The sequence below is a fragment of the Echeneis naucrates genome, chromosome 19 (assembly GCF_900963305.1).
Source record: "Echeneis naucrates chromosome 19, fEcheNa1.1, whole genome shotgun sequence".
NCBI lineage: Eukaryota > Metazoa > Chordata > Actinopteri > Carangiformes > Echeneidae > Echeneis > Echeneis naucrates.
The window spans coordinates 11,133,675-11,150,278 of NC_042529.1; the positions used below are offsets into that span (position 1 = coordinate 11,133,675).

General features: G+C 43.2%; 2 protein-coding genes across 2 annotated transcripts; one reads left to right on the plus strand and one right to left on the minus strand.

The window, feature by feature from the left end:
- The first annotated feature begins 1,880 nt into the window (after positions 1-1,880).
- bhlha15 (basic helix-loop-helix family, member a15) lies at positions 1,881-3,319 on the plus strand. Its single transcript, XM_029528133.1, has one exon. It carries the CDS (start codon positions 1,881-1,883, stop codon positions 2,442-2,444), a length of 564 nt encoding a protein of 187 aa, XP_029383993.1. The 3' UTR covers positions 2,445-3,319.
- tecpr1a (tectonin beta-propeller repeat containing 1a) lies at positions 3,224-15,345 on the minus strand. The gene is made up of 24 exons (XM_029528132.1): positions 15,242-15,345; positions 13,515-13,754; positions 12,754-12,936; positions 12,550-12,672; positions 12,350-12,469; positions 11,899-12,073; positions 11,615-11,715; positions 10,779-10,880; positions 10,488-10,636; positions 9,775-10,385; positions 9,427-9,572; positions 9,143-9,298; positions 8,700-8,849; positions 8,286-8,443; positions 7,977-8,207; positions 7,540-7,636; positions 7,335-7,414; positions 7,181-7,237; positions 6,747-6,921; positions 6,301-6,436; positions 6,102-6,194; positions 5,863-5,969; positions 5,515-5,634; positions 3,224-5,032 (listed from the first exon to the last, which is right to left on the minus strand). The coding sequence occupies exons 2-24, from the start codon at positions 13,737-13,739 to the stop codon at positions 4,883-4,885; spliced, it is 3,645 nt and encodes a 1,214-aa protein (XP_029383992.1). The 5' UTR covers positions 13,740-13,754; positions 15,242-15,345; the 3' UTR covers positions 3,224-4,882.
- Positions 15,346-16,604: the final 1,259 nt, after the last annotated feature.

Consider the following 16,604-nt stretch of genomic DNA (forward strand, 5'->3'; position numbering starts at 1 on the left):
AGGAATAATCCTAACTACTAACAGTTTTGTGTGGAGCCCCAGGTCAAACAGACAAAGCTGGATTATATAAGATCACACATAGTAATGTGTGACATGGGTGTGATAGTGATTATTCAAAAAGCGTTAATTATGTTACCACCATTCTTTGTTTTCTATAGGCCAATTTATTCAGTTCAACTCAAGAATTTGCAGTTCTTACACAGAAGCACCACAAAGAGACAGGGTTAGAAGAGTTTTTCTGTGGAAAGAAACATAGTGAGGTGGTTTAAATGGTGATGCCTGGAGAGCTGTATTCAAATAGAGCAGTGGGAGGTGATAAGCCACAACGGAAATTATGTTAACTGCTCAGTCGAAGGACAAGGAGCCAAAATGAAACACAAGTGTCTTAAACCTACCCCAAAGCCCGTGTTACCTGTAAGTCATGATAAAACACAGCACAGCTCATTAGATGTGGACCCTGATACTGTGCGTTTTAGAATGACACAATACGGACACAAGAGCAACACATTGAGGTTGCACATTTTCTCATCGGGTTTTACATGGCCTCAACATGGAGTTAAACTACCCAGCACCTTCAGTGCGCCACCCAGGAGACTCACTGAGGAACACTTTTCGTTCAAACTTGCTTTAAGGCGCAAAAGTCATCATTAACATGGTGTTTAAACTGTAAACTGTGACACCATGATGCTAACAAAATGCCACGAGGTCAGTGAAACAAACTCTGCAATCGTAATAATCTGACAACAATAACTACGTGATTCTCATCTGGACTCTGCTCCAGGACAGCAGATACTCTGACTGTAACTAATGTTGGACCAGACGATAGTGAGGATGTGTTTTATAAAGCTGTGGAGCAGCAGCATCAGCAGGGGGAGGAGGAGGAGGTGGAGGGGGCGGGGGGAGTGGGGGGGAGGGGCCCCGGGCAGCGGGTCTGCTCTGTGATTGGCCGAGCAGCGAGACGTGTACATCAGTCAGCTGCAGGTAGGTCACATGTGACGGCCGTCTGATGAGCGAGCGGCTCCGCTGCTGAGCGCTGCTTCCTCTGCGGGATGGTGACGCTTTTTCTGTTAAACACCCAGAGGGAGGAAAGTTAGTTTAACTTCCAAGGTAAAGGTTGCTATTTTGTTTTTCTTTTCTTTTTTAAGTCGTCATGTCTTATTCAATTGTATTGTCCCTATGTGTGTGTGTCAAATCTTACTTGTGTCTCTCATATCACTTTGCACCCTACCGTTGGGGAGATTAAACTGGGTTAGGAAAATAATGTGGGAAAGGGTCAACTCTAAAGGGATAATGATGGAGACATATTCTCTTGTCTTTTTTTTTAAACTGTGTACTAATCTATGTAAAGCAGCTTTATCCAATCATTTTTAATATCAGCACATGTGACGCTGCGTTCTAAAGTCATTTCCAGTATTTGTGAATAGTTATAGGAGGCTGTTTAAACATTTGACTAAGCTTATTGGCTGGTTTGTTGGTTTCAGTGCTTCCAGACAAACCATTTAGCAGTTGAAGTGAAGTGGAAGAGCACTGGAGGTGAATTAGCCGGCTGCTGCTGGCTGATCTGTGTGTTTTTGAGTGTAACCTTGAAATGGGCATTATCTCAGGACTGTGGGGATAAGGGAGGCGAAGATTAGCAACAACATCATGGAGCTTTCACACTGCAAGAGGCTGATTAGATACAACAGGATGCAAGGTTGTTTGAATTGGAGAGGGGCTTACTCAGTAATTGGGGATTTCAGATGGTCTGAGAAAAAAGCAGTAAAAAAATATATTTATCAATTTTTTCTTAATCTTCCTGTAATTTCTTCCAGGCCTGTTGAAGCTGTGTGATCTACACCATCAGAGAGAAAGAGAGTGAGAAAGGTGAAGGAGGCAGTAGGATGAAATCCAAAGGGAAGGCTGTGAAACCATCCAAGAGGACCTGGTCTGACCCTGAGCCAGAGCCAGAGCCAGACACAGAACCTGGCTCCAGTGAGCAGGAGGGCTCAGAGGCCTCTGTGCGGATCAGTGGGTCCTGGAGGGGGTCTCTGAGGAGCGCGGACAGGAAGCGTCAAGGAGGAGCGGGTGGAGGGCGACGGCGGAGACAACATGGCTCCAGCACCAAGGAACGCAGCATCCGCAGGCTGGAGAGCAACGAGCGGGAACGCCAGCGCATGCACAAACTCAACAATGCCTTCCAAGCATTGCGCGAGGCCATCCCACACGTCAAGACTGACAAGAAGCTGTCCAAGATCGAGACACTGACCCTGGCTAAGAATTACATCAAAGCTCTGACCACCATCATCCTGGACATGTCAGGAGCCTGTCTGCCAGCTGATGGAGTCCCATCAGAGGCCAGCACTGCCAAGCTGCTTCAGTGCTACCAAAAGCACCTGGAGGAGGAGGGGGAGGAGGGTCTCACCCAGTACCTCACCCACATGCACACCTTAAGCCAGCTCAGCTAACATTGGCTTCAAGAGGGTTTGGAGACCAGGTGAGCGAGCAGAGGCTGGTCTCCACAGCAGAAAAACATGTGGGAAGACTTTCAGGGTCAAATCTCAAATGACACCCCGCTCTTACAGTCTGTCTTCTCTGTGATCGGGTCAGAAGTGATGTTTTCTGTAGGAACCAGGAGCTGCTCCAGCTCGTAGGTGTCTGACAATGAAACCCACGCTTGAACAAAGCGAAACATGGCCTGTTGAGAACCTGCCGCTCACACAGAATCTGAAATTATATGAGGACCATTCACATAGCAGTCAGTCTGCACAGAGAACCAACCAGATTATGGACCATGGTTAAGAAGTGAAAAGACTTATTTGTTGTTGTACTCAGAAAGGAAGGGCTAATTGGTCACCAGTGTGTCTTATTTTTTTTTCTTCATTTTTGTATTTCTCATTGTCTATGGTTTGAGCTGAGGCAGGGACTAGTTCTCCTTTGTGTTATCGTGTGATCTCGTGTTTTCTCTTGCGCAACCTGCTGAGTGTAGCCTCTAGTCATAACTGTCACGTCCAAGAAAAAGAGAACGGCAAGCACCAAAGCTAAATATTACAATTTCAAAGCTTGAGAGCCTGTTTGTTCATTTGAGAACACGATTTACTCGTCTTCTTAAAGGCTGCACATTCAAAGCAGCTGGAAGGCAGAAGTTATGGTTAAAGTGTTTTAGTTTTTTGTCTCTCCGTGTCTTGACATTTTGAGGACACTGTAGTGAAAAAGATGCAGAGAGGAAAATATTTGAGAAGTTGTTATCAATAAACACATTTATTTATTGACAAGGGCTGTTATTTTGGTCATGCATAACACTTGAGAATTGTATTTCACCATGTTAATAGTGCTGATGTATTGCTCATATAACAGTAACACAGTTTGAATGTAGTTATTCACAAATAATACAGACAGATTGCTGGAGACGGAACATTTACAAATGCATGATCAAATTCATTTATCTACTCAAGCTTTGGGTGAATCTTGTTACAAGCTAATGCCTAAACAGATCCAAATCCTCAGCATGTATAGTTTATGAATGGAAAAATGTATTTTAAATTAAGCTTTACATAGGTCTATTGCACCAACTACATTTACTGTAATACTAATATCATACAGATTTATAACAAAAATATAGTTTTTGACAACTTTTTTTCCCTCATGGCTCAGTTATTCTATCACCATCAGTCCAAGTGAAAGAGGAAGGTTCAGGTTTAGAATCTCAACCACATGACTTTTACAAGTGATCCACATTTTTTTTCCCTTATTTACCACGGTACTCATTTAGCACAGTAATCATTGCACATATTCCATGACATTGACAAAATAACCATAATATCCTTTTTTAAGAAAATAACATTAACATCATTAAAAACATCAGCACCCACCACAGGTAAATCAAGCAATGACAGACCTCGTCACAGCAGGAACATGCTGGTTCTAAAAAGACACAACCGTGTCCCAGTTTATGGAAAAACCTCTTAACTTCCCTGTAAAAAATAAAAGTCATTTTATTTTTTCCACATGGTGTTAGGGCAGCAGCTAAACCCTCCGTGAAGGATGTGTCTTATAGCATTAAAAGAGATGGAGGATTGACTACTTTTGTGAATTACTCAGGCCACACACTCAACCATGGTTCTTTCCCTGTGCTCATCCAAACTGATCCAATCTGCTCACACAGGTTTCCTCACATTGCCCAGATTCAGATTTTATATCCAAAGGTGGATTTTGGATGACAATGAATTGGAACACATTATTGGTGGCACACAGAAGCTACATCCATTTTTTTCTATAGTCAGTTATACAGCAGTGTGTGTGATTAGGAGAACAGAAGCAGCCTGGATCAAACACTAACTAATGTGTTATTAACCAGTTGCCTTCAGGCTAAGATGAAATGAAACTTTTATTTTGCACACAATAGGAGACCTGGAGCTGACTTGCCAAGCCACTTTAAATTAAATAACCTAATGTTTACCCATACACACATTTTACTCAATTCATAAAATTCATGTGTTATAAAACATCACCCTTCTACCTCTACATTGACCCTTCATGTGGCAGAGACCACACAAACCATCATAAGTATCACATCCTCACAAATAAATAGACAAAATGTATTAAGAACATCAAGTTTGGTGTCAGTGACAAACGATAAGGACCAATTGAAGAGAAATGCCAGTACCAACAAGATGAACTCTGATGTCAATGACCTACATACGGGTCAGACTAGAGGTTGTCTTCAGAGTTTCTTGTAAATCTACAAAAATCAAAGCTTTCTGCCAGGCTGACCCAGAGTTTCAGTTTAACATCTAAAACTTCAGTGTTAAAAGAAAAGACGTTTTGAACAAAAGTTAACGACTGGTTGTACAGTGTAGGGTGTCTATGCACAGTACTTTTGCACCTTTTGTGTGTGTGTTTGCATCTAGCATTCGACAGCATTGCCATTGACCTCTGTGTTCCTGACCAGGAGGGGGCTCCGAGGGGCTGAGGCAGAAAGGTTGGTTAGAGAGGGAAGACGGATGTGGGGTGGGTCCATGGCATTCCCTCTGATTGTGATGTGATCCCATCCGCCCTAGAGGACAGAGAGAGATAGAGAGGGATAATTCAGTTACGCCCAGTTTAACTTAAATTTAACTTTAAAAAAACCTTCTTTCACATACAGGCTCTTCTCGTGGTGAAACATCATTTTGTTTATTTTTTTTAATTCGCTGTAAATTGTACAGGTCAATATGTAAAAAACTTGCAATATACTGTAATTCAAAGTTAACCTCAGCCGCAACTGCAAGTAAATCGTTGTCATCTTTCAGTTATTGAAGTTAGATGTCACACATTGCCTCTTTAATAAACTTTCTTCTGTAGACACTGTGTAGCTGAAGTCCAGCATAAGTGGAAAATACTCATTCAGGCAAGTTCAATAAGTAATCATGGTAACTGTCTCCGATTGCAAATGTAGGCTCTATCTGTATAAATAGCAAAAAAACAAAAAACAAAAAACAAAAATCCAGACTATCTTTGAGGACTACAACAAATATTTCAGTTTATTTTGTGCCTTACCCCGATGCCATAGTCCCATGACGCTCCTTTTGGCTCCATGGGCTGCACTCCAAGTCGATGGCACACTGTCCCACAGCTCAGACTGTGGGTGCCCTGCACCCTGTCTGCTATGATCCACACCTTCACAGCCATAACAACAAAACCACAGTAATGACCCCAATTCAACAAGGAAGCAAAAGGAGTTGCCCTTTTTATAGCCTACAAAGGAACCTGAAAGCCACAAAACCCTTGGCGAGTTTAGAGGATTTATGTACTGCATTTCAAATATGGAACGATTATTATAAAATAATACTTAAAGCTGCATTATGTTTTATGTGTTGGAGAAATATTTGATATCCCGACACCCACCTGATCCAGAGGCCCTACAGACACCTTGCGTACGTTATTAGAGATGTGTTCCCAGGAGGATCCCTGAGGGTAGCTGGGAGTCATGCCTTGTCTGTACCACAAGTTACCTGGACAAGAAATTGCCAAATCACAGATATCACACATGATCACAGAGAATCTCCCACAAAAAGAGAAGTTTCTAAGAAGGAAAATTTTAATATCAGATATTTAACAATGTGTGTGCTAAATAGTTGCCTCACCATTTTCATCTATGGTGTAGACTGACGTTCTCCCAACAGACACCTGCTTAAGCTTCTGTTTGGCAGGAGAGGGGATGTGGTACCAACAATCTCCTGCAGAGGGAAACACAAGACACACACACAATTATCAGATTGTAGTAGACAAGTTTAACTCTGCTCATTTAAACCTTTATGCTTCTTATCGGAAGCAGACACTGACCTGCAGGGCTCTGAAGGGAAACTGACCCCCTATAAAAGGCTGACCCATCCTTTGCAATGGCCCAGACCTGGCTAGCACCACCGATGGAGATGGATTTGAAAGGTTGGTCGGTTCCCACATGCAGCCACGAGGATCCCTGAGAGAGCAACAACAGGATGTTAGAACAATTAGCTCTCAAGTAACCTTTGTTTTGTTGAAGCTGTACCGGAAGTACCACTTCATTGTCCAAATTTAACACATAACAACAGGAATTACACATTTAAAATGTCCCCCCGCAGCTCTCTGTCAAAGTTTTTAATGGATTCAGTCTGTCGGTACTAAGTATAAGGAGATGATCCAACTCAATGTGGATATGAGGAAATGGGATCATTTATATGAATGTGCTAAAATTGCAGTGCACAACCTGTTCATGAGATGTCTGGTTGTACATCATTCATGTGACTCACAGCAGGTGTCAGTGCAGTGACTCCCAGTCGGCAGAGCACATCTCCCTTGTTGCTTATCGCCCACAAAGGAACCACATCCACGCTGCTCTGGTCGGCACATGGCAGGATGGTCACATCACATAGCGGGATGGGTGGGATTTCTTGCCAAGGTCCTGTAGTGGTCAGTTTACATTTCCTGAACAAGGAGGGAAAAAAAAAAACAATTGGTCACATGTGCTACAAGATGGATGCTGGAGTATGACTATCATTGATTAATAACTATCATAACTATACGATAACTATCATAGATTGATGCAAAGACGCCTTTCTTTTTATTGTATTCAGAATTTCCACATTTGTCACATCAAGCGTTCAACACAATTTTAATACCAACAGTAAAACCGTTCATTTACATTGTTGAACAAATCCATTGCCAGTGTTGCTTTTTACAGTACCTGGCCCATCGTCTGCGACGAACAAAATCCTTTAGTGTTTTATAGCCATGAAATGACCTGAGAGAGAGAGAAAAGGAAAAAACAAGTGAAATCCATGACTGTGAACAAACGGATAGACAGCAGGTGTGTTACATGAGCAGGAAATTAAACTTACGCTGGAAAATCAGCTGCATATTGCCAACCTTCTCTGTCTGTCTCTCCAGAGACACCGTAGTCGACAACCCAGTCAGAGACCTGAAAGGAGCACCAAGTGAACATATGAGCTTTTTTTACCACATGCCTTAAAATGCTTAAAATTCAGTAAACCTGAGCATCACAGAACTGTTTTCAAATCTGAAAAGTGCTATAGCTGTACCTACCCATGTCCACTGAGGTGAGGGGGGTTTGGTATTTGTTTTTGTGCACTCGTGTAGCCCTGATGCATCACTCCACATGTACCGGTCTGTGGGCAGCCCTCTGAAGCAAAGCAAATGCACTTAAAGTCAGTCATGACTGACTTCACATTTCAGATCAAGCTATAAAAAACAGCATGCGCATTCAATACTGATTTGATGGTTAAGGCTTAAATGTTTGGGAAAAGAATGTGTAAAATGTATCTGCCTGCATAGAAATTCTTTAACTATGGACAAAAAACCGTGACAACTAATCTTACACTAGTTTTATTTATCCCACTTTCTGAAGTGTAAACTATAAAAGTTGTCAAGACTCCCTCAGACCTGTGAAGACTGTGACTGTGTGTGTGTGTGTGCGTGCAGAAGAGTACAACCTGACTCTGTATCTGCAGTGAGCTCTCTACCTGTTGGTGTAGCCTGTGACAGGGTTCCACCTCTGGTTCTCGTAGATGTAGACATTCTTGACGTCAGTCTGTGTGTATATGTTATCGGTGCTGCTGGCCAGTCCCTGGAAGAAGCCTCCTCCGTAGCCCCCAGTGTAGACCCAAGCAGTGTGGTCATATCCGATCCCCCACACAATCCCACTGCTGTTACACTCCACCATACGCAGGTGACCTCCAACCTGCCGCCAGAACCTGCACAAAGTAAATTTGGTTATGGTAGAAAAGGACATTCCTGTCTATCAGCAGTGCTAAACACTGGTATTTTCTTACATTTGGTCGCAGGGTGTTGGGTAAGGCATGGCCTCCAGCCTGGGAGACGGCTCACTCACAAAAATGTCCCCTTTACAGGTGATGGACCAGATGGCCTGTTTGGAGGGAGGACCCTGGATCCCCCTAGAGTCACAGCATGAAACGCTGAGCAATGCCAGCTGGGAGAGAGACAGTGATAGTGAGAGGAGATAAGAAGAGCCAGAGAGAAGGTGAAAAAAGGAAAATGATCGAAATCTGTGTACATTACACATCATGATAGTGCAAATTCTTATCTAATAATTTTTTCTTGGCAAAACTCTACCAAAGCTCCTGTGACTGCAAAGCATTTTTGACACCACTGTACTCTCTGCTTTAGTTTCATGTGGCGATTTAGGCAGTCAAGCAGCTATTATGCTGCATAGTAGCCATACATACCCAATCATGCATTTCCAGCTCAGTGGCTGCTGCCAGTCTGATTGGCCACCTCTGTTTAGTCCGCTCCGGTGTGTAGATGGCAAAAGTGTGTTTGGAGTCATTTAGCACAGGAACTAGGATGGTGATCTCATTGATGAAGGCATGCAAGTACTGGACAGGGAGATGGAGAAAAAGAAAGAAGGAGAAAGAATAAAAATAGTAAATAGAGGAAGAAATGAGAAACAGAAAGCAGTAGTGAGTGCAAAAGAGCAAAAGCAGTACTGATTCGTTTCAATGAGTCATTCTGTTTTCAGCAGGCATCTGTTGACTTTGTCTTTTGACAATGTCATTGCATCATTGAAACATCGCTCGACCTCCCTTGGTAAGACATGAGACTATCATATGTACTGTGTTAACACACACATAGTGCACAGCATAAAAAAATACTCACAACTCCGCCTCACCTTCTTTTCGTCATAGAAGTTGTAATAGACAAAAATGATGCCGTCCTTGTTTCCGTCTGGCCCTGAGAACTGCTCTAAAGCAAAATGAACATCTATCCACTTGTGCGGTTTCCAGTCTCTCCACCACTGCATGGTCCCCTTCTTCACCCACACAGTCTGACATTGGAGTGGATGTTCAGGTAAGTAATGAATGAAACAATGAGGAAAGATAGCACATCAACACAAAAACAAAAAATCCCACAGAAGTTAGGAAGTTCCTGCGGCTGGGCCAATACAGCATGTACCTTTTCTATAGCTTGTTCATAGTGTCTGAAGTTATCCATCTCTTTCTTGGTCCTCTCACTGAGTTGTTCAAAGATTTGTCTCCGCCAGGCTGTCGTCTGGGCTGGGGTTACAGACAGACTCATGGACTGGAACGACTGGACCAAAGCTGAAGGAAGAAAGGTAAAATAAGAAGATCGGTGACTAACATCAATAAAGGAAAGGAACATTTACTTTCTTCAGACAAGGATTGGAAATGTAAGCATCTTATCTCTGCTCTCTGATGTCCTCACCCTCTTCATCTACATAGCAGCCTAAAGTTTTAAAGTACCAGTTCACAAGAAAAAATCTCAAAATATCACTGAACTCACATGAAGTGTTCAATGAAGAGGTGAACCAGTTGAGGTGGGAGTGACTGTCAACAGAGCAGCCTCCTCCACTGACCCAAGCCCAAATGGGATGCTCATCTGCCCCATACTGGTCGTCTAAGGCAAGAGTGTATGTAGCCACAGATGACAAGCTGCAAGTATCAGCTGATTCTAGCAATGCTCCAGACTGGGCCTGCTGGACCTGCACTTCCTCAAGGTCCACATTACTCCACTGGGGGTCAAGAGGACCTTCAGACTGACTGGGAGAAAGAGCCAGCCTGGCACAGGGAGCTTTAACCTCTCCTTCTCCAGGTACAGTCTCCTCTTCCAAAACAGAAGGCGCAGCAGATCCAGCTTCTCTTGTGGTTTTCGCAGGCTCTCGATCAGAGAAAAGTTCAGAGATGAAGCTGTCACTGGTAACTTTGGGGATGTGGGGTTTGGGGGTATCAGAGGGTAGGTTAGATGGCTGATCTGTGGGGGCATCAGCAAAGCACTCCGGGGAGTCAGATGTGACGTAGCAGGTGACACCATCTGCAGATCCTTTCTCTGTGTCTGTTTCCACATCACTCACTACTGACTGGCCACACACCTCTCCACGGAAATAATACCCAGCACTGTAAAACCAAGAGAGAGAAGGAGAAACTGAATGAATTCTTTTCCCTGAAAATATTTTAATATTCCATTTATGTTGATATGATGAGCTGAGGCCTCTCCACCTTTGCAGGCTGCTTGTACTCGCCCTGGATTGGGATCGATCGCCATCTCGTGGAACACTGATAACCTTCCAGGTTTTCCCACTCAATTCACTGGATGTCACACCTTGTCTGAAGTATACAGCACGGTCCTCCCAACTGATACCCCATACCTACATACAGCGGCAACAGTTTGTCATTAATACAGCCACAACCTATAATCAGGAACCATAAAAGCTGTGCTATGCTACACTAAAATAACCAGAAGAGAGGGGGAAACATATATGTTGTTTCACAACATTAAGCTTGAATCACCTGGTCATTGAGTCCTACGTTGATCATGATCATTTCTCCGACCATGCTGAGCCAGCCGGAGCCACAAGGGTTGTGGGAGTTCACACCACGCCTGAACCACAACTGCAGACATGGGAGCATGGGGAGAAAAACGCTCTTTATCATGACACACACCTGCTCCAACACTACTGTTACCATTTCAGTCAGAGTCCCCCACAGTACCCTGTTCCTCTTAACTAACTGTGAAAAAGTCCAGTATTTGTGACCGAAGTCAAACACATGAAACTGCACCATTCAGTTCACACACCCCAAAACCCACAAACCTCCCCCACAGTTTGTTAACTGTGGGTCTGTATGGCTTTATCATAGAATGATTTATTTTGACCAAAGCCTGTATGTAGGCAGTGCTGCAGTCAAAATGCTATACATTTTAATATCCTCTTACAAGTGAGTCATAAAACAAAAACAAGAACAAAGAAACAACACTTAGTAAATGCTTCTCCAAATATGTACAACAATGTCTGTTTGTGCCAAAACTTAGTTCAAATATAGAGATTATTTTGTTACTAATTACTGATAGGTGAGTATTGGGAATAACTACACAATGATTTTATTGCCAGCTTGTTAGCTACCCCTAGCTAACACTAAGGCGGTCTAATGTAATTAATTAAATCTTCTTTCATGAACAGTTTTTTGAGACCGTTCAACTGTGCCAGGTTTGTTTTGCTGTTGAAAAAGGTTCCAAAAACAACAGATTGTAATCAGGATGTAGCTGGTGAAGATTTCACGACGTGTGCATGCTTCCAATACTGAAAAGTGTCGTTGATGATGTTCATCACTGGATAATCTTATCTTACTTTGTTGTCTTTGGTCACAGCCCAAACAACATTGACTCCAACAGCTACATGTATGGCTCCCACATCAGGAGTAGGAGAGTCCACCACTGTCCAGGAGGTACCTGATCCAGAAATAGTCTCCATCAAGAAGATAAACGTCCACACATTGTCACACGTTGTCACACATTGAGTCTCCATCAAGAGTATAAACAAACAAACAAACACAAACACAAACACACACACACACACACACACACACACACACACACACACACACACACACACACACCACTGAGTATGTGTACCTTTGGGGCAATCTCGGCCAATGCCCTCCCTGACAATGAGCTGTCCCTCCCATAACACTGCCCAGACTAGGTCCCCTGGGCCACAGCTGATCTGGACCACCTCCCCAGGGAGAGGTATCTCCTCCCACAAAGAGCCCTCAGGATTGTGGTGACAGATCCCCTCTCTGAACCACATCTGGATGAAGACAGAATGGGGGATCAGATAATCGGGATTGATAGCAAAACAGTAAACTCAGCAAAAAAACATTTGCATCATGTAATGCAAACACATTGATAACACAGAAACAAATCATTGGCAACAAGGAGTGTGTGATCTTACTATGGACATTAGAAGACAATACAGACATTTACATGTGTATAAAGCATTTAATTCAAAACCAAGAGTTGAGTTGAAGTGCTTTGGATATGTAAGGCTTAGGTTTGTATTACATCTGTGCAAGTCTTACTGTACCTTGCCCTGCAGAGACACGGCCCAGAGTGACAGCCGGCCTCTGGGCTCCTCAGTTATCTCCCAGCCTCCACAGCTGATGTCACTGAAGGGATCTGGTAGACTCGTCTGTTGTGAGGGTATCTGTCAGTGCACACAGGAAGAAAGACAAGGTGAACAAACCGACGGGGTTGCCACACTCACACATATTGTGAAACACTAACCTTAACCCAGGTGTCCATGGCTTTGTATCGCCTGTAACGGAGCCATCGCCTGCGACGAACACAGGAGTTCCACTTTTTGTCTTTGGTGTAGGTGGCAGGGAAGTCGATGGCGTAGGTCCATCCCTGCACACACACCTCAATCGTTAAAATAGGGCAGCATATTGAAGTAGGAGGGTTAAAAAAAAAACTCAGCTGGACACTCACCCCTTTCTCCGTGGGCTCTCCCTCAAAGTTTTCATCTGCATACCAGTCCCCCTCCCACTCCCAGCTGCTAGAGGGAAGTTGAAAACTGTCCAGAGGCTGGTGCTGCAATCCTGTGACATCACTCCACTGCCAGCGGTCACTGGGTAATAATCGCTCAGAGAAACCATCAACAGGATTCCAACGCTGATGGAAAGGCGGACAGAGATGGAGGTTAGAGCCGGCAAAGTATCAAAAACAACCTGCTCTCCCTTTAATCAGATACAATCCAATTCTTTTACACTGTGTTTGATTGATGGATTGCCAAATAATGCTTCCTTTTGAACTGTAGGAGGAAGTCACAGGAACTCTTACTTCTGAGTATTGACCTAATACACATAACCTTTCAGCACCCAATGGTTGATCAACCCCTCCTGAAGTGCCTGAAGTGAAGTCTGCTTGCATGCAATGAATGTTTTTTTTTTTATTTTATAAAATCCTTCCATAAATATTTTTTATGCTTCTTATGGCATGTCGCTACACCAAGATAAAGCTAAAACAGAGGAAGTGCAACGCTGCTGGATGAGGGTGTTGCACTTTTTCAGTCATTGAATCACATCACACCACTCCTTGAGGAACTTCACATTTTCACTTTCCTATCAGAAGACTGTGCAGGAAAAAAAGGAAATCCACAGAAAAATGCAAAGCTGTTTTAAATTTAGTTTAAGAAAATACATCCCAGCTTCCTTCTCTTTCTATAAAGAATGACACTGGGAGAGACCCACTTGATTCTCATAGGCCTCCTCCTGGTAGCGGACAGGTAGGTCAGAAGCATGGACATTCAGGTAGATCTTATTGTCACAGGCGATGCCCCAACAGCACTGCCGAGCCGCTGTCACTCGTTTGAACTCCATCTGGGCATCATGGCAGCGCTCCCACTGCTGACCGGCTGTGGACAGGCTGTAGACCCGTCCATGCACATCCACCGCCCACAGTAGTGAGATGGGCATGGCTGCACCTGGGAACTGGGGTGAAGGAGAAATAGGGTGGGTGAATGGAGCTGACAAACTGACCATAATGTATGACAATTTTAGGTAGTCTGCATACTTAAGTCATTGAAGAGTCATTTTCCATGTGTGTTTGCAAATAGTATCTTGAATTTCAAATAAAATCATTTAAGTAATTCAGAGTGAAAGACCAAGTGAAGGGGCTTATTAAAAAAAAATATCTCTTGCTAATCGGATTATTTACACCTGTACTTTTCCTACTATGACATGACCAAAAGCCAGTTGCTTTTATGGCTCCAGATACATCACACGTACTTTGAGTGCTCAATAACTCTGAGTGCCTGAAGCGTAGTGTTCTACAGTCTGGGCCGTGGATTTTTAAACCATTTTCATTAATTGCCTCCATAAAACACAATCATTGGAGCAAGCTCTAATACTCTACCAATAAATAATCAGAACTATTATTATTACCAGCTTTCATTTTACTGCAGTTTCTCTCACTTCCCTCTGGCTATTTCAGTCCAATTAGTGGAGGCAGGTGGCGGCCCATTCTGAGTCTCTTTATGCTCGGGGTTTGTGTCTTAAGTGGAAGCTTTTCCTTATCACTGTTGGTTGGAATGACTGGGTTCCTGTAAATAATTTCATTGAGCAGCGCTAAACCTGCTCAATTTGAAAATGCCTTGAGATAACGCCAACCCATCTGGTGATGTATAAAAATAATCACAAGAAATCCCTGTTCAGCAACAGCAGACAGGAATGACAAGGAACAAGGAGAATAGAAATAATAACTGCTGTAATAAGTACACTTCTAAATTTTGTTAATCCAGATAAAGAAATAAATCTTTCGCAGTATCTTGCACGGCCTAGTTAAAAAACACAAGTGGGTACGGTAAAACTAAGTGATTAACTAATTCATCTCAGTTGGAATAAAATTAAAGGTCAGAGTGTACTCCTGATCCTGATTACAGTAATCAGGGTCATGAGTTGAGGTGGCAATGATCCTTGTTATTGCTGTTTCCCCTATCCAGATCTGACCCAAAGCCTTGACAAATTCATGAATTTAGCAGCACCTCCACAACACCTAAACCCCAAAGAGGGCCAATGTGGCCCATCTGTAAATACTGTGAAGAAAGCTGTGCTTGCTCTAAGTCACATCTTACTCATCATATCTCACAGGGATGCTGCTGCTTGAAGGCGCATCCTCGGTCTCATCCATTCAGCACGTACAATTCTTAATACGAGTTTATCCATACATTTTAAAGTCCATACTATGATGACATGGCAGTTAAATAATTATGTCCGTGACAGGGGCTGTAAAGAATTATCGGCAGGTTAACTCCATGCTACCTGCACGCTAATGTCGCTGTTAATGGCCGTAGATTCATAAGCTCTCTGGGCAGTGAATCCAGCTTTAGGCTCTAACGACGACACCAGGCTGGTTCTCGGTGCGGGCTTAACGGGCTTAGTCCGCCTACAAATAGCTAAATCACAAAGTGTTCACCGACCTGGAGCTTCGCCTCATGAACCGATCAGCTGGGCCGGCAGGATTCAAACCGCGTTCATACAGCGGACGGCCGGTGAGACCGTGATGCCTCCCGTCCCAAACAGGAAGCGCAGCAGGTTCCTCTGTGGCTGTGACGTCCAGCAGGGGGCGGTGCCGGATCACGTGTCAGGCCAGAGAGTCGACAGCAGAGCTGCGGGATCCTGGTCCGGAGCCAGGAGCATTAGGTTTCACCTGCCAGCCGCCTCAGCGGAGAAAAACAGTCACACACACTCTGATTGTCAGCGGGATGAAAATGCTTTTGCACTTTTCTGTAGATATTACTCTATTTTGTATATTAAAGTGTGTGTGTTTTTTTTAAGTTTCTGCTTTGCCCGCGACCCAGAAAAGGATAAGCGGTTGAAGATGAATGAAAAGTTACTGATTTAAGAGTTTCACAGTTCCGTATCAATAAAGTAAATCAACCAGGTGAGCTGTCTATGGCCAGTTTTTCAATGACAGGGTACCTTCCACGTGTACTTTCTAATCCAGGGGCCATTACTGTAAATCAGATTACTTGGCTTTAAAATGCCTGTCAAGATTTCATCCCATCCATTCTGATGTGGTCTTTCCTCTTCCTCTCCCTCATTCCTGTTACCATGCTCTGCACGGGTGGGTTCCCTTTTGAACAACAGACGATGAGACAGTCACATGGAACACCATTCAAAGCAATTACCTTTAGTGTGTGCTGCAGTAGATAGTACTGTTTTTGTTCATGCAGCTTGATTAAATGTCAAATAATTGCGCAGACCTTTACTTTATCATGTTTTATTGAGAAAAAAAGAAAAAGACTGCATTGGTCAACACAGTGGCAAGGTACTGTGAAGAAAGCATGTGGCTGTGACATCAGTATGATGGGTTGGCCATCATAGACCCGCAACAGCGGGTCCATGAGGATCAAAGCACAGTTTCATCAATCAGTTTCTTATCATACATTTAAATTCTGTAAAGTGAACACATTAGGGAAAAAAAAAATCCTCACAATATAGTTAATACTTTGTTGATTTCATACAATGACCCACTATATACACACAAAATACTGATATCTATATTGTCATCTTTATTTTGCATAAATGTGAACTGCAACAGTGGAACCACGAGTAGTGAAAAATATTCCCTTCATCAAAAGGTAATTTTATCCATATAAAATACAATCCAGCAGTCAAATGAAAATCAGCGTGAGATCCATGGCTCATAGTGAGCACAGTGGCTGCCATGGCTAATAGGGGCACTTTCACAGAATCGACTTCTGTGTACATATTTAAATATTTCATACAAACTTACTGTATATAAATAGCCTTCTCATTTCAAATTGTGACATACTGCCT

What these genes read in the sequence shown, in the direction of transcription:
- bhlha15 (XM_029528133.1), top strand. Translation starts at nt 1,881, where the DNA reads ATGAAATCCAAAGGGAAGGCTGTGAAACCATCCAAGAGGACCTGGTCT.
- tecpr1a (XM_029528132.1), bottom strand. Translation starts at nt 13,739, where the DNA reads ATGCCCATCTCACTACTGTGGGCGGTGGATGTGCATGGACGGGTCTAC. An exon ending in CCAACACCCTGCGACCAAAT is followed by an intron (nt 8,208 to 8,285) that starts GTAAGAAAATAC and finishes TACTTTGTGCAG; the next exon opens with GTTCTGGCGGCAGGTTGGAG. An exon ending in CTACACCATAGATGAAAATG is followed by an intron (nt 5,970 to 6,101) that starts GTGAGGCAACTA and finishes TTTCTTGTCCAG; the next exon opens with GTAACTTGTGGTACAGACAA.